The sequence below is a fragment of the Lytechinus variegatus genome, chromosome 16, assembly GCF_018143015.1.
Source record: "Lytechinus variegatus isolate NC3 chromosome 16, Lvar_3.0, whole genome shotgun sequence".
In the NCBI taxonomy this organism is placed as follows: domain Eukaryota; kingdom Metazoa; phylum Echinodermata; class Echinoidea; order Temnopleuroida; family Toxopneustidae; genus Lytechinus; species Lytechinus variegatus.
In genome coordinates, this window is record NC_054755.1 from 6,972,352 (window position 1) to 6,999,936 (window position 27,585).

General features: G+C 36.3%; 1 protein-coding gene across 1 annotated transcript; it reads left to right on the forward strand.

Annotated features, from left to right (window-relative positions):
* LOC121429628 (sodium- and chloride-dependent betaine transporter-like) lies at positions 1–27,052 on the forward strand. Its single transcript, XM_041626765.1, has 14 exons — positions 1–263; positions 4,414–4,545; positions 5,837–6,000; positions 8,006–8,187; positions 8,880–9,021; positions 9,313–9,447; positions 10,719–10,822; positions 13,281–13,405; positions 20,652–20,764; positions 22,462–22,599; positions 23,481–23,583; positions 24,485–24,585; positions 25,680–25,850; positions 26,787–27,052. The coding sequence occupies exons 1-14, from the start codon at positions 143–145 to the stop codon at positions 26,865–26,867; spliced, it is 1,812 nt and encodes a 603-aa protein (XP_041482699.1). The 5' UTR covers positions 1–142; the 3' UTR covers positions 26,868–27,052.
* Positions 27,053–27,585: the final 533 nt, after the last annotated feature.

Genomic DNA, 27,585 nt, shown 5'->3' on the forward strand with positions numbered 1-27,585 from the left:
GCATGTTCGGTTACGATTCAGGGTCGTGTATATCACTCTCTACGCGTAGGATCACACGTCGCTCATATCATCTATTATATTTAAACCAAAATATTCTTAAACATACTAGCTGACCTGGCTACAATTACATACACACCACACGATGTCAACGGATCGAGAAAAATGGAGCTGGAAACTAGATTTCTTAGCGACGAATATCGGATTTGTAGCCTGTTTCGAAAATATGTTTCGCTTGCCTTACCTCTGCTATAGGAACGGTGGATGTAAGTATATATTTCGTTATTATACAGGTCCTATATCTGGTTATAGTGGTATATATTAGTAGACTAGCCCAGTACTAACGTGTATGCATGATAAATTCTATCTCAGTGGGTAGAAAAGACCCGGGGAAAAGATGATCCAGCGGAATTCCCAAACTTCCCGTGTTTGTTTCATGACGCTACGATAGTCCTACTCCTATTTGTATTACTAGTTTTAGGGTGTGTATTAAAAAGGGTGGAATAATTTTATACATTCCTAGAGTTGTTTCAAGGGGGGGGGGGGGTGGTTGTAGCTTCGAATTTTGCGGTCCCAAATTATGGAATAGTTCCGGGTGCGCGTTTCCGTTGACGCTAAGTGGATACCATGCATGGGGTTTCGATAAGCACCATAAACAAGTATTTTCCATGTTCTGAAAATGCACCCCTTGAAGGTCAAATCCACCGAAGAAAATTGTCGATTTGAATCAATAGAGAAAAAATCTAATAAACATAAAGCTGAAACTTTCATAAAAATTGGATGTAAAATAAGAAAGTTATGACATTTTAAAGTAATTTTTCTCAAAACAACCCAGTGGTATGCAAATGAGTAGATGATGCCGAGATGATGTCACTCACTAGCTATTTCTTTTTTTTCGAATTATAAAATATTTCAATTTTTACGGATTTGATAATTATGACCTCCTTGCTTGAACCACAAAACATTGGAATTCCACGTGCTCAGGGAGGAATGATACTTCGTTTCACATGCACATGACAATGACGAGAAAATAAAAATATTTCATATAATTAAATACAAAAGAAATAGTGAGTGGTGATGTCACCGGTCCCCTCATCTGCACACCGAACAGGATGTGCTATAACTGTTTTTTTATATCAAACAAAACTTTAAATATAACTTTCTTATTTTACATCCGAAATTTGAGGAAATTTTCAGCTTGTTCGAATTTTCTCTCTCTATTCAATTTTTTTTTTGTTGGTGTGGACTTGTCCTTTAACTTTTGCCCCTTTCATAATAAACGCTCTGTGCACAGAGGCGTCGATCCGGAATTTGAGGAAATTTTCAGCTTGTTCGAATTTTCTCTTTCTATTCAAATCGGTTTTTTTTTGTTGGTGTGGACTTGTCCTTTAACTTTTGCCCCTTTCATAATAAACGCTCTGTGAACAGAGGCGTCGATCCGGGGGGGGGGGGCGATCGGCCCACCAATTAAAATATTTGGGGGCAAACATATTGTTTTGCCCCACCCCCAATAATTCCGCAGGTGCAAAAATTAAAATGAGATTGTAATGGTACACGGAAATCAGCAAGCGGGATTGAGATACCAACTCGTTCTTTATTTAAAATCGTGCTCAAAATGTCCGCTTTTCAGAGGAATATACAAACTTTCAGCTCGCGCTCGCATCATTTCAGCAAAAACCCATACTTTTCATGATTAGATATAGGTGAATAGAATGTCCCGTTCTCAGTTCTAAACCTCAAAAGAACTCCCGCTTCGATTTGCAATAATCTTTTGTTGGATATATCTTGTTCTGTATTAAAAACGTCCATTAAACCGTCTTTTCCCAGATGGAATATAAACATTTTCAGCTCGCGCTTCTCGTTCGCATCTATTTTTCTTTTAGATACCCATCTTAACCATTGGTACCAAGAATGCTTAGAATGACAAGCTTTCAGGTCAGAATACAAATAATTTCAGCTCGCTGCCGGCACTCGCATTATGATAGTGAGATACATGTATCTATCCTCATGAGTTACTACAAACAGTCCTAAACAGGTACCTTTTTTCTGTTTTCATGTCAGTATACTAAAAAAATTTAACTCGCGCTTCGCGCTCGCATTAATATTTTGTTGAGATATGTGTCTCTTTCTCGTGAGTCATATAATATATATATATATATACATACAATATAGATCTAGGCCTAAGTGTGTGTGGGTGTGTTTGTGGGTGAGTTGTTCCTTTTATGTGATCGAGTGCCTTTAGAACGTTGATTCATAATTTTGCCCCCCCATCTGAAAAATGGATCGACGCCCGTGTCTGCGCAATCTGGTGTATATGCACATGTACAATTCGATGAGAAGCATATAATAAGTTACATAAGTATCTAGATATACATCAGAAATAAATATATTACACACACACCCACACCAACTCCTGCTCACACACACGCGCGCACACGGTGCACGGATTGCCAAGATTTTACAGGGATGGTCCAGGCTGGAAATATTTATATCTCAATAAATACAGTAAAATTCACAGAGCAAAATGCTGAAAATATGATAAAAATCGGATAACAAATTTATTGAACTTTAAAGATTTGCAGTATTCCGGTGAAACCGTTCTAAGCATGTTTTCATGCATATTCATTAGGTGAGCTGATAATGTCATATCCCCACTTTGTTCTTTTGTATTTTATTATATGAAATTAGTTTTACTCAAAAATTTTCTACCAAGAACTAAAACAATTAGTGGATTAACAACTGTTTAAGTGCATTAGTTATTTATTGCCACAACTTATTTCATGATGGAGACACGTCATTTACACATGTATGAAAAGATAAAAAAAACATGATTTCATGTAATAATATATGAAAAAAGGAAAGTGGGACTATGACATCATCAGCCCACCTAATGAATATTCATGACGATGTTCACAAAATATCGATAAACATTAAAATTCAATAACTCCGTTATTTGTTATCCGAATTTGATGAATTATTCAGCATTTTGCTCTGTGAATTTTACTCTATCTATTTAAATATAATTTTTTTTTAGCCCGGACCATCCCTTTAATACGCTTATTTTCAGACATTTTCATGTTTTACTTCCGCTCAAGGAAACGGAATTTCCTGCGTCATTGATTTGACAAGTTCCCAGCACATTGTAGGACCCAGATATACAATAATGTATCTCATTTCAACATTTTTTATCACTATAAATCACTTGATTTAAGCTACGCCTACCATTGTTCTCTTCATCCATTTCTTACAATATTTAAATAAAAAGAGTTGCCAAAAGCTGTTGTACATGTATAACTTTACACATTTATATATATATATATATATATATATATATATATTCTGTTCTTTTGAACATTAATCTAAGCACCGTATATTGTACATAATACCTCTCGCAAATACGTTTTTCAAAATTTAATGCAAAATATATAAAATTGGCCAATACATATACCTCTTGCAAAAGTGCTTAGAGTACTGTTCAAAAGATCTTCCCCGATTATAAATTGATTATTATTGTTCCAGAATACAACGATATTTAAACCTTGTATTGAATTTATAATAAGATTAAATTATATTAATTTAATCTTATAATTTCATTATTTTCTCGTTTTCATACAGGTCTAATAATAAAACACACAAAATAAATGTTATCTCCAGATGTTATCTCTTTTACCAGACCCCACAGGTCTCGTTGAATTCAAACAAAGGGGAAGTTCACCCTGACAGAAAAATTATTAAAATTATTGGCAAAGGTTTGAGGAAAATCCATCGAAGAATAATAAAGTTATTAGAATTTGAATTATCTGATTTGTGACGTCACATGCGAGCAACATTTATACATATAGCGAAAAATTAATGAAATGTCATTTTCTCAGAAAATTGAGAATGTTTTTTACTGTACCTTTTGTATATCAATAGACAAATCATTTCACATGTGATCATGAAAAGAAAACAAATATAAGTCATCGGAAACTATTAAAAAGTGAAATTCATACATAACACTTTGCGCAGCAGCTGACTTCACAAATATCCTAAACTTTAAATTTGAATAACTTTCGTTATCTTTAACGGATTCTACGCAAACCTTCGACAATATTTTTTATTATTACAAAATGTTCTTCAGGCTGAACTAATTGCCCTTTAACATTTACACATCAATGTCCCATTCGTTATATCTATATTCAATGATATGCTGTCTAATCAGCATATTTAACGTTTTGATATATACCCATCAAGTTGATTAGTTGCAGTGATTTAGCGATCGAGTTATGTGATGAGAATTACACTGCATTAACAGAAGAGGCAAAGGAGAGCGAGGCCGACTAAATGGAGGTAATTCTTGCTATGTAGTGAATATTTACCTCGAATTTGAAGGTGAATCGACATTTTTTTTCATCATTATCACCTTTCTTCCTCTAGTTATTTTCTTCATCCCATACCTACTGGCTGTGACGTTAATTACGATCCCTCTTATGTTCTTGGAGATGGTTGTTGGTCAATATACATCATCTGGATCCATCAGGGCCTGGAAGATTTGCCCACTGTTCAGAGGTAATCACAATTTCATGAGATAAACGTGTTTTCACCGGTTTCCCACAGAAGCTTTCGCATTGTGAACAAAAGATTTAATGCATGGCTGATCGTCAACAAAACTCGAGTGAGTTTGAAAGCCAGCCTGGAGAACCTCTTCATTTTATGAAATTATTGAAATTTAAGCCTTATTTCAAATGACCAGAACTTTGTTATTTCTTGACCATTTTCTGTAATTTAGGTACCAAATTAAAGAGCAGATATTGAACTTTTCAGAAATGTGGTTTTCTTTTTTGAAACCCAGATAACCCCCGCCAAATGAGTTTTTGGTATCCTTTCTTCAAATTGTTTTTGCTCACTCATGCGTGAATAAGAAATAATCTAAGTAATATCAGATAAATGCTTTAAATTGGTAGGTCATTTGTCTATTCTATTTATGATCAAGTTATGATAAATGATCGCTAAATCTCGGTTTCGTTTTTTTTCTGGGACGCACTGTATACTTTTGTTCGGATTCAGTTATGTCCTCATATCCAGTTGGCACAAAAAAGGGTAAAGTTGTGCTGACTAACTTAAAATTTCAATTTGGGTGGCAATCAAATCATACAATATTGCCAGTGGCAATATTGTTACAAAATGCTTGAATGTATCCGTTTTATTTCAATTGACTAAAAGTGCAAAGAAAATGTATGAGAAATGTTTCGCAGGGTAAGTTTGATTTCACCCTTTCCTCTTGACACAGCATGAAAAGGAGCATTTCTGCGCAAACAGATTTATGCGAGCTTTACAAAAATGGACAGTACTCACTCAAGTGTAACATTCTGTCAAAACATTTATTTTCATTAGATAGATGAGACCCAAATCCAAGAATATAATGTGAAAAAATTACCCATATGTTGTATATTTTTTAATTCACAAGGCTTTTGCAAAGTGTAAACTTTTTTTGATACGCATTGTATAACCGCTGTTCATCATACGTCGAGTGGATGAATACATAATTACTATTATATATCTATATTAGCTGATCCTGCTTTCGGATTCATTTCATCAGCAAATTCAACATTTTGCAATTTGTTTTTTCTTTGCGTGAATGGTCTAATAATGGGTACTGCATTTTATGTACAGTGTATTCATTTTATCTGTCATTATTTCATGCATTTGATTATGAACCGTTTATGATGAGCGTAATATTATTTTAATGAAACCGAATTGAATTCGAACTTGAATTTGAAAAAGTGGGAGGGATAGGGGCCTTCTGTAATGTATGTGTATTCATGTAGGATTTTTTTTATTTTACTTTTATCTTTTCTAGGTGTTGGTGTAGCTTCCACTGTGGCGTTATTTTGGCGTAACATCTACTATAACGTCATCTTGGCCTACAGCTTATACTATCTCTACAGCTCTTGCATTGGCGATGAGCTTCCATGGAAGAGCTGCGGTCATGAATGGAACACGCCCACCTGCCTTGATTATGACGTACGTTTACATGGATTACCCCCCCCCCCCGCCCCGACATATTTACACCCTCATGTAGAATTAGAAATAGATTTAATTCATAAAAGTTGTTCACTGGCATTTTCCTTGAAATTTGATTTAAATCGTGGATAGGAAAATGTCGAAAAACATGCTGCTAAACGTTCAATGCGATACCTACTAGCAGGGGATGTTTGCTATGGAAGCTTAAAAATGCCACCGAGATGTTGAGATAATTATCTCGGGAAGTCGACATCTTGATAGCAAAAGATAAGATGACGAGATCCTGGATCTCATCATGTCGACATCTTTTAGAAGAGATGATGAGATGACAAGATCCTGGATCTCATCATGTCAACATCTTTTAGAAGAGATGATGAGATGACAAGATCCCGGATCTCATCATGTCAACATCTTTTAGAAGAGATGTTGAGATGACAAGATCCCGGATCTCATCATGTTGACATCTTTTAGAAGAGATGATGAGATGACAAGATCCTGGATCTCATCATGTTGACATCTTTTGGAAGAGATGATGAGATGACAAGATCCCGGATCTTATCATGTTGACTTCTTGTAGAAGAGATGATGAGATGACAAGATCCTGGATCTCATCATGTTGACATCTTGTAGAAGAGATGATGAGATGACAAGATCCTGGATCTCATCATGTCAACATCTTTAGAAGAGATGTTGAGATGACAAGATCATCTCATCATCTCATCATCTCTTCTACAAGATGTCAACATGATGAGATCCAGGATCTTGTCATCTCATCATCTCTTCCAAAAGATGTCAACATGATGAGATCCAGGATCTTGTCATCTCATCATCTCTTCTACAAGATGTCAACATGATGAGATCCGGGATCTTGTCATCTCAACATCTCTTCTAAAAGATGTTGACATGATGAGATCCGGGATCTTGTCATCTCATCATCTCTTCTAAAAGATGTTGACATGATGAGATCCAGGATCTTGTCATCTCACCATCTCTTCTAAAAGATGTCGACATGATGAGATCCAGGATCTCGTCATCTCAACATCTCTTCTAAAAGATGTTGACATGATGAGATCCAGGATCTTGTCATCTCATCATCTCTTCTAAAAGATGTCGACATGATGAGATCCAGGATCTCGTCATCTTATCTTTTGCTATCAAGATGTCGACTTCCCGAGATAATTATCTCAACATCTCGGTGGCACTTTTAAGCTTCCATAGTTTGCAGTGATTCGTGAAGATGATTCTAGCGCGAAGCGCGAGCTGAAAAATATGATATTCCGTCCTGTTGATTGGCCTTTCCAGCTCTTTTTGCAACCATGACCAGGATGTATTCCTAACTAAGCAACTAATGCCATCGCAAAGTGCGAGCTTTCTTTTCTATCTCACCTGTAAACTGGAGCACTTATCTTAATCTCGAACAGAATAAAAAAAAAATAACAGGCGAAGCAAATATAATATTCCGACCTGAAATCTGGACAGTTAAGCTAGCGCGTAATAAAAATATTGAAGTACATAACAGACTTTAAACAGGACATTCTAAGTGTTTTCTGTATTCATCAAGAGGATGGATAACTAATTAAACAATCGAGGCGAGCGTGAGCGCAAGTTCCTTTCCTTCTCTTTCGTATTATTTTCCCTTTTGGGGCATGGGGAGAAGTGCCACCCCCAAAAGGAGCCGTGGCCACTTCGACGCCTCCCTTGGATTTGCTTATGGTAATTGTCAAAAAGTGACAACTTTTCTTACACAATCGATCCCCAAGATTCAGATATTGTTTTCAGATGATGATGAAGATGGCTATTGGTGATGAAAGTAATAATATGTAAAGTAACAAAAATTCTGTTATTTTTTTATGATGATGATGATGATAATGTTGATGATTATGATGCTGATGGTGGTGAAGAGAGTAATACAAGCATTCAAAACAAAATGGTAATGATATTAAATGATATGATGATGAAAAAGATGTTAGAAAAATAAAAATGGTATATGTTGAATACATTTTAGTCCGAATGGGTTTGCATCAATGGAACATACCTCGCCGTCAAGAAGAGTGATATACCACAGCTTCCAACCAACCAACCAACATCCGAATATGTGTGGGATGTGAGATCAGTACCTTCCTTTGATGACTACGACCGATGCGGTGTTAGGCCTTACAAAACAGTACCGTCGCAAGAATTTTGGAAGTAAGATGATTTAGCAATGACAATAATGATCAGAGGCGACGCATATACGAACAAATTACATGACGTATGGACGTTGCTGATAATTATAGACCACAATTTATTTGATTTTAGAATTTCATATGTATTTCTATGTGTTTTCATCTTTTGTTTTTCATTATTTTATCAATGGTAATTATTACAGACCATTTAACAACTAAATTAAACTCGAAATCAAGTAAGCAGACCAATTAGAATGAAAAATAATAACATACTTTGTACACAAAGTATAAAAACTATATTCGGCATGACATATTGTCTCGTAAAAAGTCTATATCCGTATGTCACGAATTTTGTCTAAAAATTTGCGAGATTTAAAAGAAAAAAGTCGAAAGCATTTTCGGCGCTATCTTTTTGCGTTTTGGAAATATCGCGCGAAACGTCCTTCAGGGTTAATGCACAGAGACGGGTTAGTGCTAAGGGTGGATCCGAGTTACAAATCGCTAGTCTTTTTCACTGCTAATATGGTCGGCAACTTCATGGTTCGCAATGAGGATTTTAATATCATTTGAATATGTCATTATATTGTAAATTTGTATTTCATTAGTAATTTTAGCTTTTCTGCCCTCCATACATTTTGTGCTTATTATTGCATGATTTTTAAGACAATTGACGATGAAATTTTGCTCAAATAGATAATTAATTTCCTATTCTAGGCACAAAGTGCGCGGTCAACCTGAAGTGTCAAGAGGAATGTTCGACGTTGGAGGAGTTGTTTGGCATCTGGCCTTATGTCTTTTCCTCGCTTGGACACTCGTATACTTTGGCCTGTGGAAGGGCGTCAAGTGGATGGCCAAGGTAACATTTATCAATTTTTGCTTTCCCGTTTGTCATTTTGTAAGACCCTAGCTGAAAATGAGTGTGTACATTCGTTTGAATTTGTATTGCTTTTATTGTTTTTTGCCCTAAATTTCTCTTTTATTAAATCATTTCACACTCACTGAATTGAGCTGAAGAAATATGGATAGAATTTTGATTATCGAGAGAGGGCACAATACATCCCTCAAATGTAAAAGTCGAATTGTTTAATATTTGCATGTTTGATGATAAACAATATCATAATTCGCTGTTTTTCTGATAATTTTGCAGGTGTTCTATTTCAACGTTCCCTTCATATACGTCGTCCTCTTTGCGTTGCTGATCCGTGGGGTAACATTACCCGGAGCTTTTGATGGATTGCTGTTTTTTATCTTTCCAAACGTGCACAGACTCGGAGTTATTGATGTAATTTTTTCCATCTTATGCATCTTCCTTTCTCTATCTATCCATGTATAATGTTCTGAATGACAGGAATTCTCATAGCATAGGTATCAGAATTCTAACCCAAATAGTCAATTCCTATTTTTAAAAATATTCTTTTCAGTCCGAAGTGAGAGGGCATTATGTCCCTTTAATATCGACCAAAGATCGCGGCAAAATGTTGCATCATGGTAGAAAAAAAACATGGTTACATCGCTATATTGAACAAACTATTTTTTTTATTTTGTTTACTTTCAAACAATGATGATTGAAATTAGATATTGTCTGTGAATCTATAAGCCCTTGACCTGGTAAGATACGTTCACAGACTGTCGATCTTTTATGAACGCGACGATTTATTTAAACAAGTGCACACCTAATAATGCATATAGTATTTCCATTAATTTAGATGCATGATAAAAGGGCATTGTAGATTAAATGCCGTGCTCACGGGCATTGGTTCCGCGGCCGGGGATCGAACCCCTGACTTCCATGTATAGCCAGGCACCTTAGACCACCCGGCCACGATTGACCTTTCGTAACTGATCGCGAAATTTTTCGAGCCGTTCAAACTTTTTCTACGATCTATACGATTGTCACGACTGATCTGATAATTATAAATCTGAGTACGATCTGATACGATGATCACTATGACTGGGCCTACTCCACGATTAAGTCCACCATTAAACTCGTGGCGCAAGTTATGACAGTACGACTAGGTATTACTCCTTGGGGCCAGGATCGTGATCAAATGCACTGTTATGAAAAAATCTGTATCGAAATGTTTACTTATTTATTTCATTGCTTTTTCATTTTACTTTGGATTTCACTAACAATATGAAATTAATTGACGTTGATCAGTAAAAAGAGGCTACATTTATGAAATATGGCTAAACAAAATTCACAACATTTGCTTTGTGCATGAAATCATTAAAACAATTTTTTCTTACATGCACTTACATGATGTTGTGTAATTTCGAACACTTTACCCAGGCGTCGAAAATTGTGGTCTAAAAAGTTGCGCGAGACTTGAAAACAAATATGAACCAAATTATTTTAATGAATAGAAAAAAGCTAGATAACATAGTCCTATAACTCACATTCATTTGGTTGTGCATTATTTTTTTCATTAATTTTGAATAAAGAAGATGAAATCTAGCAATATATAGAAGTTAATGGTAAACTTTATCATTCCTTTATATTACTAATCTATAATCATCATCAACATATTAGTGTTTTATATCATGTTTATCAAGGTATGGATAGCTGCTGGAAAAGAGGCTTTTTATTCCTTTTCGATTGGACTTGGTGCCTTCACAGCACTTGGGAGTTTTAACAAGTTCCACTACAATTTTTATAGGTTTGTTGCGATCGACTTCTAGTTCAATAATACATTTACAGTCATAATAATTAAAGAATAAATATATCCCTGTGGTAGTTTCACATTGCTTCTCATTGATATTTGCAAGACTTGACAAAGAACTAGATTATGAGGTATCAACGAGAGACAATAAGAAGCTTCTCTGGAGTTTTGGATATTTTCTTATTAATTTTGTTTGAATTATGGGGGCGAAATTGAATTAGCAATACCGGAGTATATGGATGATATACACCAGTTATTTTACTCCGGTGTTAAGTCTACAGTTTTAGTTGAACAACATGGGTGTTATTACATCACCTTTGGTTTTAATCTTTGGTGTTATGAAATGACTGTAATGTGTCTTTCCACACCTCAGGATGTTTTACCCTGGGGACATCAAGTGATGTCGGTTTTAACACCCTAGTCTCAATGTCTTAGGGTGCGTTTATCCGCCACTTTTTTACCCTAGAATCATGATCTGAATCATGATTCAAATCACGATTCTGCAGAATCACGATTGTGTTTAGTCGAAATTGAATATAATCATGATTAGAATCACAAACATGACACACTAAAAAGGGGCGTTCGGAAAGACGTTTCTGCAGAATCACGTACGAAAATGTTCGAATAAACGATATCGTGATTACAATCATGATTCTATGACCTCACTGTTGTGTCGGGCTACTTTCGGTTTGACTCTTGCCAAGCTCAAGACGCTCTACTATGCCCATTGTATGTTCATGATTATGTACTATGCGTGCATTTCTTGTCATGTTCAAGTTCTGTGTTGGTCATCGCATCGTCCACTACTTTTCATTTTTTTGGTCATGTCTTCAACTTCAAGTTCTAGTTAATGAATTAACTGGACAGACAGTTATCTCAGTTGCTGTTGAGTATACATGCAGTATCAATATTAAATTGGACCTACGCTGAAAGTTACTTCCGAATACCGTGCATATGGACCCTATGATAGAAGTAAACAAAATGAGATTCAGCTCCCTTTATGATCTCGGTCGTCGATCGCGCGATCGCAACAAAAATTGGCACGCGCATGACCCATGGCATAATATTCAAAACTATAAGATCAAATTCAGCGAAAAATCTCATTGTTAATTAATCATACTATGCGTAAAATCAAGACCTTGCTTTAATTAACTAAATAATGCCCCTAGAATGCTAATTTTTGGTCCACGGACTCTTTATTGGAATCTGATCAAATGTATTTGTAAAGATTTCAACGTGATGTTTATTTTCTTATGTGTATTTTATATATTTTCTAAATTTCTTATTTATTTCTTGGTTTTCGACTTTTTATTGTTTTTTTTAATAAAAAATTGTATATTGACCATAATAAAGCTGAAATTATTTTATATCAATCAGTAAAAGGAAAAGTGATGACTCATTTATGAATTTTGGCTAAAACACTATTTGCATCGGATTTGTACACGAATCCACTTTTATTTTTATTTTTTTTTTTAGCAATTTCAGGTCTGCATATGCACCTACGAAAGGTTGCGTAATTTCGGAACTGCGTACCCGAGGGTCACAATTTTGGTCTTTAGGCCACCGCAAACCTTACGACTTATCGCGATCCGATTTTGGAACAAATCACATTTCGCTTATTTTCTGAAAATGTGAATGGAACATATCATTTTATCTGAGGTTAAAATTAATTGACAAAATACTAATATAACCATTTTGAAAGATTGCAATCCTTTATTTTGGAGTAAATGCAAAATAAGTTTCAAATCGTAGCCAATCGTACGACTGCTGTGACGTCATTACGACTAGATATTGAATTTGCTTTTACTCTAAGAAGGATGATAGCATAGTAACAGATTTGAACGGAAGTATTCGTACGATGGTTTAGAACATTACACAGGAAGATATTCCATGCCTCAATATTAGCATCAAATTCTACTAGGTTTTATTAAAAAATAGGGTCGCATGACCAATCGTTAGGTGTGCGGTCGACTTTTAACGTTGCGCGAGACTTGAAGGTAAAAAGTTAGCGAGCGACGCGTTGAAAAAAATTGCGCGGCGGATTTATCGCGAAAATGTGGGTTATGAGTGTATGTTTACAATAAGAATACTGTTTCGCCTGACGGCAATCTTTTTTTCTCTCTCTCTTTTTGTATTTGAATCGAGTTGAAAACAGAAATACAAAAACTGTGTTAGCCTTTTTGAAGTCATTAAAATAGGTCTTTTCTCTGGTAAGCATGGTAAGAGGATGGAGACGAAAAAGTCGTAGGGAACACTTTCTTTTACTTTAAATGACTTCTATCATACAAATACAGTGAAAATATATTTATAATAGTTAAGATACTATTGGCAATATTGATGCAGTCACAGTGCGTGGGGGAAGTTTAATTAGAATATGAGGGAAACAGGATTTCTGTTTACAATTTTAATCCATAGATAGGTATAATTTTTACCTTGTTTTCATGATTTATTTCAGGGACTGTATGATCGTATCTTATTTGAAGGTGATTACGAGTATGTACTGTGGTGTCGTGGTTTTCTCCTTCATTGGCTTCGTAGCGTACACCGAGGGAATCCAAGTAAATAGTGCTGTAGAATTAGGTAAGTCATACCTGAACGTAAACACCTGGACATACACAGCTGAACGTTTACACCTGAACGTAATCACCTGGACGTACACAGTTGAACGTTTACACCTGTACGTAAACACCTGGACATACACAGCTGAACATTTACACCTAAACGTATAAACACCTGAACGTAAACACCTATTGCATGAAACTTTTTCCATAAAAAAACACTCTGGCAAATAAACAAAAAAAACTCAGGCAAAATGAATGATGCCATTGAAATTTACACATTAAAGACTATGGCAAAAAAATGCCAGAGTTTTTTTTTTATGGCAAAAGTTTTATGCAACAGGTCCCTGAACCTTTACACCTGAACAAACACACTTTAATGTACACATCTGAACGTTCATTCTTAAAGATTCACACTATGTGGCCCGTTTCATGAAAGTTGTCTTTCTTCGACAGTTACCATAGCAACAGTCAGAGGCCAGTGCTTCTTAGCCAATCAAAACTAAGGATTTCACTGAAATAGTCAGCACTGACCATTTAGTCAGCGCTGACAACTTTGATGAAACACCCCCAGAACATTTACACCTGGACATACACAGCTGAACGTGTACACCTCAATGTAGCCTCCACACCTTAGCATTCACACCGCAGGGGCGGATCCAGGATTTTGAAATAGGGGGGGCGCCAGCGGCGAGGGAGCGAAGCGACCGAGCGGGGGGAGGGTGTGGGAGGGGGGATACCCCCCTCCCACGGCAAGGACTTTTTCAAAAAATCATGTCCAAAAGTCGTATTTTGAGAGCACCTTTAGAAGAAAAATGCACACTTAAATCACTGTAACTTCATGAATAAAAGACACATACTGACTCATTTAGGAGCTGGTTTCCAGTCACACACCGTATAAGCGGTCATTCAAAACATACATTTGGCAAAGGCTCTTCACTTGCTTGCATCGTGTGATTGAAACGTCAAATTTAAATGATACGAAACTGAGACTTGTAATCGATATATTGTAATCAGCAAACCTATAGATTATCAAACATTAAAAATGGGGTAAGGGGGGGGGTTAATGTCACAATTTCTACTTTTTAACAATACACAATGTGTCCTCGGGACGTTTTTCCCCAGCACGAAAGTATTTTTATTCTCCCCCAACCCCCACCCCCCCCCCCCGTCACATAAAATCTTCGCTCCTTACGCTGACATATAGCTGCCTATACACAGCAAACGCGGAGTGGGGTCGACTGGTGATTGAGAATATACAATTTTGCTCCTTGATAATAATTCGTTGGAATGATTGCTTCGGCGAAACTTAGTTGGGGCGCCCTGGATAATATGCCTCTGAATCTACCAGAAAGTGTAAAAGTTAGTTTACATTAAATACAAATATGTCTGACCTATACAGTGGCGTACCGTGGGTCACGGCATTGGGGGGGCACCAGCAAAAATTTTGAGTCACTTCGTGAGCGCGCGAAGCGCGCCCAGTTGCCAGGTATACTGACCTAACAGAGACATTTTAAGGACAGTGCCATTAAACGGATATTCAGACCTAAATAGGGACATTATAATCAGTCTTTTGTAACCATAATACGTACCTGTCTCGCTAAATAATGCGAGCGCGAAGCGCGAGCTGAAATTTTTTTAAATATTGACTCTCCAAACAGGAAGATTTTAAGGACTATATTTTAGGAATCCATTAAGAGTATACACATCTCACCATAGTCATCTAATGCGATTGCCCATAAGCGCTTGCTTATTTTGTTAGAATTACATCTAAACATGCTTTATGTGCATAATTAAAGCACTTGTAATCATGATTAACATACACATCTCACTAATCAAATCTTGCGAGCGCGAAGCGCAAACTGAAAATTTAGGGAATTCAGACCTGAAGGGGGGCATTTTAAGGCTTATTATTTTGTAGGAATTCACGAAGACCATACGTAGTTCACTAACCAAATGATGCGAGTGCGAAGCGCGAGCTGAAAATTTTTGATATTCAGATCAGAAAAAGGGACATTTTAAGGACTGATTCTACGAATTCATGGAGAGCAGACATATTACACAAAGCCACTACTGCGAACGTAAGCACGGACAGGAAATGATTTATATTAAGACCTTAAATGGGGCCATCACTTTTAAGTAGTCATGAAAAAGAAGCACACTATTGTACATAAAACAATAATAACTCGAAGTGCGAGGAAATACATTTGGCAGTTTGTTGTATATTTACTTGAAAACGGGAGGTTTTATAGTATAACAGGATTATATATCTCGGTAAACAGACAATGCGAGCACCAGGAACAATGAAGACATAGGCCCTATGCAAATTATGTTTCATAAAGTTGTGAAAAGAAATGTTTCTTATGTAATATAACATAATTATGATATAATATAACATTATAATGAACAATAATGTCTTCTTTTCCATTACGTTTCTCTCCCTTTCTTCCTCTTTTTCTCCTTTTCCCCGGTTTTTTTTTTTTGGTCAGCCGATTGGGGGGGGGGGGGGGGGCACGTGCCCCCCATGCCCCCCGTAGTTACGCCACTGGACCTATACATTTCAGTGAAAACCCCGGGGAGGCCACTTCCATTCACGAGTGGATACCATGCGCGACCATGGGGCCTCGAAAAGCACCCTAAACACGTATCTTCCATATTCTGAAAATGCACCCCTTATTAATATTGATGTGTGAAACCCTATCCTTAACAAGTATTGGAATTTTGGAAACAAAACGATACTCTTGGCAAATATTCCCTGAAATGAACCCCTAAACAAGAACAGGAATGTTTTATTGTTATGGGTCCTTCGGTCGTCGGCTTTACCTTATTTGGTTTAGTGCGACCCCTAAACATGTAATTTTCCTAGCGAAATAGATACCCTTTTTTCATTATTTTTGTATTTTTGACACCCTTTTCACGCCCTATCGTGAAAAGGACATCCTTTTTACGTGTTTTTTGGTCGCGCATGGTATCCACTCGTCAATGTAAGTGCCCCCCCCCCCGGGGTGAAAACGTACATGACCATGGCAGAATGATAATGCTGCGCACGTGGCGCCCGATATAGGGCTTCATCTTTGAGTGAAGAATAATCTCGGGGATAGACATTATCATTCGCATCGTTGACACTTTTTCTCGCGATCTGTTACTTACAATTTACATGTATTTGCCATAAAGACGGACAAACGCATGTTACAAAAAACACAAAATTTCGGGAAAAAATGATATCCAATCCAACATCTTCACACTGGTCACTGCACTGCAACTCCCGATTACAAGTGGTGCAACTTTCCAACCAATCGACTTGCGCGCCCTGGAATTCCGGAATTTACATATTGCAATACAGTATGACAGAGGTGCATTTGTGCGAACACAAAGGCCATGAGCGTAAGTTAAAATATAGTTTTGACTAGATCTAGCCCTTGAAATTGACTACATTGTACCAATCCAGTAAATATAACCATCAAAAAAAAAAAAAAAAAAAAAAATCCGGCGAAAATAGGGGGGGGGGGGGGGGGGGGCGCGCGCCCGGGGCGCCCCCCTCTGGATCCGCCACTGACACCTGAACATACACAAATGAACGTTCACACCAGAACGTCTGCACCTGATATACATACGTATACAACAGTACTGGGGAGCGTTTCATCAATATTTTCACCTGACAAGTGGTCAGATCTGACATCTTTCCATGAATTTGATTGGCTGAGAGGCGCTGTTCCTATGGTAACTGTCGGGTAAAATGGGACTTGTCTGATAAAACGTCCGACAAGTTCTTTCATGAAACGCCCCCCCAGAACGTCATATTGATGTTCCCACCTGACTGTACACACCCGAACTATTTTGCAATCTCGTTTCTTGCATGATATGTTAAAGGACAAGTCCACCCCAACAAAAACTTGATTTGAATAAAAAGAGAAAAATTAAACAAGAATAACACTGAAAATTTCATCAAAATCGGATGTAAAATAAGAAAGTTATGGCATTTTGAAGTTTCGCTTATTTTCAACAAAATAGTTATATGAACGAGCCAGTTACATCCAAATGAGAGAATTGATGACATCACTCACTATTTCTTTTGTATTTTATTATATGAAATATTTTTATTTTCTCGTCAGTATCATGTCAAATGAAGTTTCATTCCTCCCTGAACACGTGGAATTCCATTATTTTAACATTTTGTGCTTCAGGTAAGGAGGTCCTAATCGTCAAATTCATAAAAATTGAAATATTGTATAATTCAAACAATAAAAAACAAAAGAAATAGTGAGTGAGTGACATCATCGACTCTCTCATTTGGATGTAACTGGCTCGTTCATATAACTATTTTGTTGAAAATAAGCGGAACTTTGAAATAACTTATTTTACTTCCGATTTTGATGAAATTTTCAGCATTGTGCTTGTCTAATTTTTCTCTATTGATTCAAATCAACATTTTTCTGAGGTGGACTTGACCTTTAAAGAAAAAAAATAGTCTACTGGGATGTGTAATATTTTTTTTTTTTGGCCTCTATTAGAGGATTTATTAATATCAAAATCAGGGTTTACACAATAAGTCACATTCAAATCAAAGGTTACACAATCATAAATCATGAAAAATATAAGTATTATTACAATAATTACAAAGTCATATCTACGTTACATAGGTTTTCTTACATGAATCGTAACAAGCTCTTGGGCAGTTCATCTCTTTTTTTGGTCTTTTTACTAGCAATGTTGTACATTTCTATCCGTTTTTTAATTTCTTTTATAAATACATGTTTCAAAACAAAATTTCTTTTTTCGATTCCTGATTTGTTTCTATCCAAAATAACTTTATATATTGACCAAAATGCAATAGTTACAAAGGTATTTGTTTTACTATCACTTTCAACTTTAAGTAACTGCTTGATGTTTGCTTCCACTTTTACATTGTAAACTTCTCGCAAAATAATTTTGATATATTTGAAAAAGGATTTATTTACTTCACAGTCAATAAAAGCATGTATAATATCTTCTTTAACCTTGCATGTTGGACACAAATCATCTGTTGCAAAATTCCATTTGAACAGGTTACTTCTTACTGGTAAGAGATTATATAATAACTTAAGATTGAACTCTCGTAATTTATTTTCTCTAACTTGAATAAGATTATTTTTGAATACATTTGCCCAATTTACATTAATATCAAGTTTGTTCTCCCAATGTAAACAGCATTTATTGGTGAAAGTATTTTTTGAGGGAAACAGGTTATATATAGTATTACTACTCAGATCACTGATGCATTTCAAACTTTTTCCAATCATTACCTGGGGAGCAATAAAACCATGAGGTCGGATAGTGATGCCACTATTATCGCTCAAACTTTTTATTCAAATTGCTGGTATTGCCTTTTTTAATTTTGTAGAGTCGAAAATAACAGTATTTTTACTTCTTTTTATATCGATCTTTCTCTGAATGTTTTCCATTGGTATGTAACCATTTCTACCAATAATATCTGTTAAGTAAACTTATACCACTTCTATACCAGTCTTTATAAAATAAAGATTGGTTATCAAATATTATATGTTTATTATGCCAAAGTATTTGATTTCGAATATCATTACAGTTAGGGTTAGACATACACGCATCTTTCAATGTGGTAACAGTTCTAAAAATTTCCCAGGCCTCCAATATTTCTTTGTAAAAAGTTGGTATTTTCCTTTCGTTTATAATTTTCAGTGTTTTAATATTGAAATTACAATTTAAAAGGAACGAGATACCAATATGAACACATTTTTTTCCATATTTCTGTTTTGTCATGTGTAATATTAACATCCGTGAGCGGTATAGCCCCATGATGATTTTGAAGTCACCCGACCATTTACCATATCCCCTCATCAAATTATGATGGCGTCACCCTTATAATGAAGGAGGGTAGCAGAGTGTGGGTTTTAAATATTAACTGATTTTCAACATTTTCAAAGATGCTGCTTAAAAGCTCACATGCACGCAGACGAAAATAAATGGACCTTATCTGCGTGAAGTATTATATCCTTCTAAATGCGCTCTACAGTGCGTCCCAGAAAAAAACAAAACGAGGTTTATCATGATTTATTATAACTTAATCAAAAATACAATAGATAAATGACCTACATTGTAAAGTTTAGAATCTCCACTTTCATCTGAAATTACTTAGATTATTTCTCATTCACACATGAGTGAGCAAAACAATTTGAAGAGTGGATACCAAAAAGTCATCTGGCGGGCTGTATCTGGCTTTCAAAAAGAAAACCACATTTTCAAAAAGTTCAATATCTGCTCTTTAATTTGATACCTTAATTACAGAAAATGGTCAGGAAATAAAAAAGTTCTGGTTATTTGAAATAAGGCTTGAATTTCAATAATTTCATAAAATGAAGAGGTTTTACAGGCAAGCGTTCAAACTCACTCGACACTCCGTTTTGTTGACGATCAGCCATGCATTTAGTCTTTTGTTAACCATGCGATAGTTTTTGTGGGAAACCGATAAAAACACGTTTATTTAATGAAATTATGGAAATACAAGCATTGTTTCGAGGGAACATAACTTTTTTACTTCTTTACCATTTTTGTGCTTAAGGTATCAAATAAAAGAGCAGATATTGAACTTTTTAGACATGTGATTTCCTTTTTGAAATTCAGATACCACCCGCCAAATAAGTTTTTGGTATCTTTTTTTCAAATTGTTTTTGCTCACTCACGTGTGAATGAGGAATAATCTAAGTAATATCAGATGAAAGAGGAGATTCTAAGCTTTACATTGGTAGCAGGGGCCGCGGAACCCAAAACCGTGTACAAAAACGTAAAAATGACCATATGATTGTGATTTTTAGCATGGTCAGCCCCCCCCCCCCCCCCCCCCACTTTGGCTCAGCCTTCCCACTTTGAAACCGTTCCGCGGCCCCTGGGTAGGTCATTTGTCTATTGTATTTGTGATTAAATTCTGATAAATCGTCGCTTAATCTCGGTTTCGTTTTTTTCTGGGACGCACTTTATATTTACTCTTCCTTTTAATGTCCATTCCCAAAAAAAGATATTATGGACGTCATAATTTAAGACATTACCTTTTTGTATGTTATATTTGGCCCTATATTATTAAGTATTTCAGAGTAGAAAAATTAATATCTCTCGTTGAATTAATTTGGTTTAATTCAATTAAGCATGAAACATAATTCATATTTTTCTCTCATCAAACTTCGATCTGTAAACTATGTCATGGATGTACTTTATTTGATATCATATTTTAATCTCACCTTGTTTTTCTCTTACTGAAGGTGTCAACCTGATGTTCTCGGTCTTTCCTCATGCCTTTTCTCATATTGCTTCGTCACGAGTCTGGTCATTTTTATTCTTTCTTGTTCTTCTGAACATTGGTCTAAACATACAGGTACGTAAGACACAGTCAAGATATTTCAGGATTTATCACAATTTATTTCATTTCCAACAAGAAAACCGAATAAATTTTACAGAGAAAATTATGCAAAGGCCCGCAAAAGTATTTGTGCAGATAGTTTTATATAAATAGGAAATTACATCATAACAGAGGAGAAGATGATATTAGCAGCCAACAGGATCTTGAACAGTGTTAACCCTAAACTGACCGGGGGGGTGTTGAATCAACCCCCCCCCCACATTTTCTACGATCATTCCGACGCGCGATTTTTTTTACTGCGCCACTCACAGGCCCGTATTTAAAGTTGTGGTTTAAGTATGGCAAGCCGATTGTTACATAAACTACTAACCGTAGAGATATCATACTTTAGCTCATTTTGCTCTCAAATCATTCATAATTGTCTAGGAAGTATAAAAAGATTATTGTCTTCACCATCGATGAATCAGGAAAGAGCACAGTAAACATAAGAAACATACAACTTAATAAAAAAAAAAATGATACTTTTGGCTTCCTATACTTAAACCATAACTTTAAACCTGAGTTTAAGTTAAACCCGACTTCAGAATACAGGCCACAGAGTTTATACTTTAAAGTCTCGCGCATCTTTTGAGACCAAATTAACGACGCTCGGGACCTCGGGTACGCGGTTCCGAAATTATGCAACATTTTGTAAGTGCATGTCAGACCAAAATGTGTTCCAAAAGGTGGTTTTGTGTACAAAGTCAAAGCAAATTGAGTTTTCTCATCTTATTCATAAAAATATGATTATTTGTACTTTAAACAGCTGAAATCTATTGATTTTAGCATGATTATGCTTCAAAAAGGTTGTGCAATAAATCTGGTGAAAAACAAAGAAAAACAAAAGGTTGAAAAACAAGGAAATACATAAGAAATTTATAAAACAATAAAATACATAGGAAATTGATTTCCAAACCGAAGATTTTTTCAATAGCGGTTGTTAAATAAGAATGCTACAAAGAATGTTTTTTACCAAAAATTAGCATTATAGGAGCTTTATTTAGTGAATTAGAGCAAAGAGTATGATTTATGCATAAATAAGCATAATTAATTTATATAAAATAAAATCTCATTATTTTGGAAAATTTTACCATACAGCCTTGTAGATTAGATCGCACACTACCAGCATGCAAATTTTTGCGGCGCTCGCGCGATCTGCGGCCGAAATCTCGGGGGGGGGGGGGGGTTGAATCAACCCCCCCCCCACCTGGCCACAGAACAGCCAAAAAAGCCCAGGCTAGTTCGGGTTAAAACTGACACCAATTGGTGTTTCTGGAAGACCACACCGTGACGTGTTAGAATTACACCGTTGAGATTAAACATAACGCCAAGAGTATATAAAGTATAAACAACCAAAAGGGTTGAACTAACGAAAAAATAAAAGAACACCGGGGTAAAAATGTAAAATGTATAGTGTCGCCGTGGTCGGTCCTTTATCACAACCACTTGTACACCGAGGAAGCGTTTCATGAAAGACTTGTAGGACGTTTTATCTGACAGTTACCATAGGAACAGTGCCTCTCGGCCAATCGAAATCAAGGAAAGGGGTCAGATTTGACAACTCGTCCGACAAACATGTTTATGAAACACCCCGGGTGTTGGAAAAGGCAAGGATGAAAATGAATACTATGACAGCTTTGTATATTCTAATCTTTCTGCGCTTCTTATTCCAGCTCGTCACAGTCAAAGCATTCGTTGCCTCTCTCACTGATATTGTCCCTGTCTGGATGCGGATACGGTATTACAGAGAACTGCTTGTTTTAGGGGTCTGCGTAATTAATTTCTTGATCGGCCTCGCTCTTGTGACGAAGGTAAGATTTCCTGAATGAAAAGAGGTGGGGTATTCTTGATTGGAAGGCTCACAAATTACTACAAAATAATTTTCATTTTCTATTTAAGGGCATGGATACGTGGTAACCTGGTGATTCTGCCCAATGCCACCAGAGTTTGCCGGCAAAAAATGAAAAATATATAAAATGAGTTATTGAAAATAGATTATTGAATTTTTTATCATGTTTTATTTTATTTTAAATCTGACTCCAACATTAATATCTATTATATGTCACAAGCCCATACGAGGTTTTTCTCTTTATAAGAGGGTTCCTATTTGTTTATTTTTTTTTTACAGAAAGTTATGTCCTAAAGATTCCGAGCATGGGAAAGAATGGGAAAATGAAATCTCTCAAAGTGTGATAGTGATCTTAAAAAGCTATCACATTTTTAAATTTCTCCTTCTTTAGAGCTACTTTTTTTAAGGGGTGTCGGATATGAACCCCACCCCTTTGTACAGGCTGGGAAGCCAAAGTTGAGTTTATAAATTATGGAACCCATGCGGCTAAATTGTCATGTTGTATCATTTTGAGCAAAAGTAATAAAGTTGGCCTGGTGGGTGTTTCATAAAGCTGTGTGTAAATATATAGAGCGATTTTAAAAACGATTGGTTTTCTTTTCTTGTAGTAAATGGTAACAGGTATTATTTAATTTGCGATGGTTCCAGGTTCACCAGACGTTCTTAAAATCGCTCTTGACATACGAATAGCTTTAGGAAAGGCCCCCTGGTGGTGCTGAATACAATATCTAGGTCCGGTTATATTCAGTGATTTCTCATCTTTAAGGGGTGTGAATTATGTTTGCACCACATGAAAATCCACACTCCTTGACCATGTTTTGATATCTTTGTATCTTTCTACAGGGAGGTTGGCATGTCTTTGTATTCTTCGACTTTCATGGGTCTGGCCTACTGACCCTCACTTGGATCTGTCTTTACGAGAGCATTGCAATTGGATGGTTCTATGGTAAAAACTGTTCCCTAAAATTGTGTTAAGACTGTCTTGAAATTTCATCAGTCTTCAAGCGCAGACACTTTTCACATAATGCATAAGGGTGTGTGTGGGGGGGGGGGGTCTGATGAACGATATAAGATTCACTCATCATATGGCTGCTTCTTTACGCTACTATTTTTTTTTTTTTGGGGGGGGGCTTACTCAGTTGTCTGCACAATAGTCTACTCTTAACCCTTTGGTATCATTTGTTACCTGTACAATTTGAGTCTGTGCTTGCAGAGCGAAGCGAACAAATAAAAAGAATCATTTAAAAAATAAATGTTTAGATTTAGACAAATAAAATCATATTTCACCGTGTCCCCTTTTTTCCCCTTTTTTCTATTGTCGGGAAACTTTTTTAAGGGGGTGGGGGTGATGCCCCATCCTCAATCTATACGCCTGACTGAATGTGCTTCTACCAAATATATTCTGTTAAATGGGCGATTCCATACCTGTCATACGGGGCATTTTGACAACAATTTCTAGTTTCCTAGCCGAGTGCTTGAGCAATATTCTTTTTGGTCAATGATGAAGCTATAGTGGGTAGTCATGTGAAAAACTAATAACCAACACACACAAAAAAAATGATTATGGTTAAATCATAGGTGAAAATGTTGTGTGTCGTACGGGACGCAGAGATGTCCCGTACGACACGCAACATTTTAAGCTCTAATTCACCTATGGACATATTTTTTGTTGGTTGTCTTTTTTTGCATGTGTACCAAGTAGTACTTTGATATTACCACAAAGGAAATTGAAGTTCTTCGTTTGTTTGGACAGCAGGTTGAAAAATGTGAAAATTGCTGATTTTTCTAGCATGGAATCGCCCAAATGACATTTTTGTTTATCGTTTTCGTCACTTAATTGTTTCTAGGATTTAGGCGTATTTCGTCAAACATTGCTGAAATGCTGAAATGGCGGCAGATTGAATGGTACCTAGTAGGGTGGCTAGTTACCTGCCCAATCCTTACCCTGGTAAGTGACCCGGGGGCCCACTTCCATTGACCAGTGGATACCATGCGCGACCAAAGATACGCGTAAAAAGGAGTTCTTTTTCAAAATTGGGCATGTTACGTACGTAAGGGTGTCAAAACGGCAAAATAGTGAAAAAGTCATATATTTCTCTGGGAAATCTATTTGTTTACGGTTAAATTTGCGAGGGTATAAAAAGACTAAAATGTTTTATAAGGAAGTAAGCCTTCTTTTTCCCCAACACTACGTGTTTAGCGTCAAATTTGCGCGAGGTGTGGGCCGTATACTAAATCCAAGATAGGTAAAGGTATTACCGACGACCGGCGTCCGTGACATAACAATTGAAATATGGCTGTACTTGTGTAGGTGGTCAATTCAGGGAATACTGCCAAGGGTACCGTTTTGTTTTTCATACTTGTCAAGGGTAGGGTTTCACACGCCAATACTTGTGAAGGGGTGCATTTTCAGAATATGGAAAATACTTGTTTCGGCTTCTTTTCGAGACCACATTGTCGCGCATGGTATCCACTCGTCAATGAAAGTGGCCTCGGTTAAATTCACTCATGTTTGTATGCAAGGTTACCATAGTTACACACATTCACCGACTAGGCCCTGACATTGTCATCTATCAAATTGAGTGTTATCGTCTAACGATAATACGAACAATAAATATAGAGAACGGAAATATTTGTTTCGCAAATTCTTTTTTTTTCTGGTGACGATGAGATTATGATGATGATGATGATGACGATAGTTATGATGATGATGATGATGACGATAGTTATGATGGTGATGACGATAGTGAGATTGGCTCAGTGGTAGAGCGCCTGCCTCATAAGCGGGAGGTCGTTGGTGCGGACCCCAAAATTCACGAGTTACTGGAAGCGGTATTAAACAACCTTATTTGCACCACTAAGTCTTGGTGCTCACTCAGTACCAAAAACATATTGGATCTTGATTGCAAGGCCAATTGCTGTGAACACTATAATGACCATTATAATCAATCACCTAACTCTGATATTGATCCCAGTAGTTGGTTTGATGAAGAAGTTAATGGCGACTTTTCCGTTTTAACCTATGTTTACCTCTATTAATAGCTTCTTTGGATTGCTGCAATATTTGATCTGGCGGAGCTCCGGTTCTACCAACCCCCTTGGGCCATTGCTATAGGCGTCTTCATTGATATCTCAACTATGGTTTGGATCCACGGTGCCATGCTCTATGCCATTATCTATCAGTTGATCAAAGGTGATGGATCCATTTGGACGGTAAGATCACGGTTTTCTTCTAAACTCCTCTTAATTCTAAGGTCAGCACGTCGATCGTGTACTCCACTGAATTAGAAAATACGAATTTCTAGTTGAGTGTCATATTCGTTTAGCCCCTTGCGACTTACACAAGGAGTTTTTTGATAAATTTTTTTTCTGCCTCCTTTATTTCATTAAATTAGTCATGAAGCATTTCCTCCTGTTTCATTATATAGGTTAAGGTGTCGACTTCAAACTAGGCCCCATGATGTATGCATTCGGAGGGGCAATGATCTAATCAATATTTATTTATTATTATTATTTTTTTTTTTTTTGGGGGGGGGGTCATGAGGTCGAATATTGGTCACAGAGGTCATATATACTTCAAATGTCGGTTCTTGATCGCGATAACCAAAGAGCTGTTTGTGGGGTTCTGATTTTATTTTGATCCCTAAGTTTTCAAAGGTGAATGTCACAGAGGTCTTTGCGTTTAACAACCGTTTAACAACCATCAAACCAAATGACTTTGAGGGAACAAATTTTCACTTGCTTATGGAGGCCTATTAGATTTTAGGGTCACAATGTCAAAGGTATGTAGACACAGAGGTCATATGAAAATGTACGAATTTGGATGGGTAATATTCTTGATCTGGCAAAGGCGGGGTCATTAATGTCGAGTCGAAGGTAGTCGAGAATCCATTAACATTATCATCAATTCATCCGAGCTATTTTATTTTTTTATCTACATTTAGTTTCTTTCCTTCTTCATATTCATATACTGTCTGATGGTTGTTGATTGTACTTTTTAATTTGATCCCGAACAACGTCTATGTAATAAAATATAACTGTTTTAATTTGTTAGGTTATTATTTTTTTTATCTCGAAAAAGGAAATTAGATATAAAAGGGGATAGAAGCTGAATGTTACTCTCTATATATTTTCTATTCTCCCCACCAGAGACTGAAACTGACTGTTCAACCAGCGATCACCCCTCTTCGCGAAGAAGAAGAAGAACCAGCTCAAATAGAAATGATGTAAAGGCAAAAACGAGTACAACTTTCAATACAAAGTGATTATTATAAGTAGGCCTACGTGTATATGTTTCAACTATGTGGCCTTTCACAAGACACATGCGCGATGCGACTCCATCCTATACCAAATATATTATGTTATTTCCAATGACATATCATCTGTTGGTTTGGAGTCGGATTCGTTGGTATGACTGTAGCAAAAGCCTTAATCAACTTCTAAACAGGTTGAAAACCGTCGATTGACGATAATAGACCAGTTCGTAGTTACTTCATGGACAATTTTGGTCAAATGACCTTTCATTTCTTCCATTATGATAGGCAGATTTCAAAGCAAGATATTACGTAAGCTTGCCTTACATAGCAGGATAAAGAAATTGAATAGACCAGGTGACTACAATAGCACACCAATGAACACTTCATGAAGGTATTTGTTGCATTCCTGTTTTGAATGCATACCATAGCATGTCGCACAATGTACTTGGCAAACTGTGAAATACCAGTCGTTCGTGGACGCATTGTTGTTTTTTTTTGGATGTAAATGAAAATCACAATTCAAAAGAATATATGAATAATCAAGACATCAAAGTTGGTGCTTATCTCATTAGATTTTAAACCACCATGTCACTTTAGTACAAATGACCTTCTTCTGATCATGCGTAGAATATTTTGATCATGCACAGAAAGGAACTACGAACTGGCTTATAGGTGATTTTAGCATTGCGTCA

Excerpts from the sequence above, each read along its gene's own strand:
- LOC121429628 (XM_041626765.1), top strand. The coding sequence starts at position 143 with ATGTCAACGGATCGAGAAAAATGGAGCTGGAAACTAGATTTCTTAGCG. Across the intron at positions 13,406-20,651 it reads AAATAGTGCTGTAGAATTAG|GTGTCAACCTGATGTTCTCG; the intron begins GTAAGTCATACC and ends CTCTTACTGAAG. Across the intron at positions 22,600-23,480 it reads GCCTCGCTCTTGTGACGAAG|GGAGGTTGGCATGTCTTTGT; the intron begins GTAAGATTTCCT and ends ATCTTTCTACAG.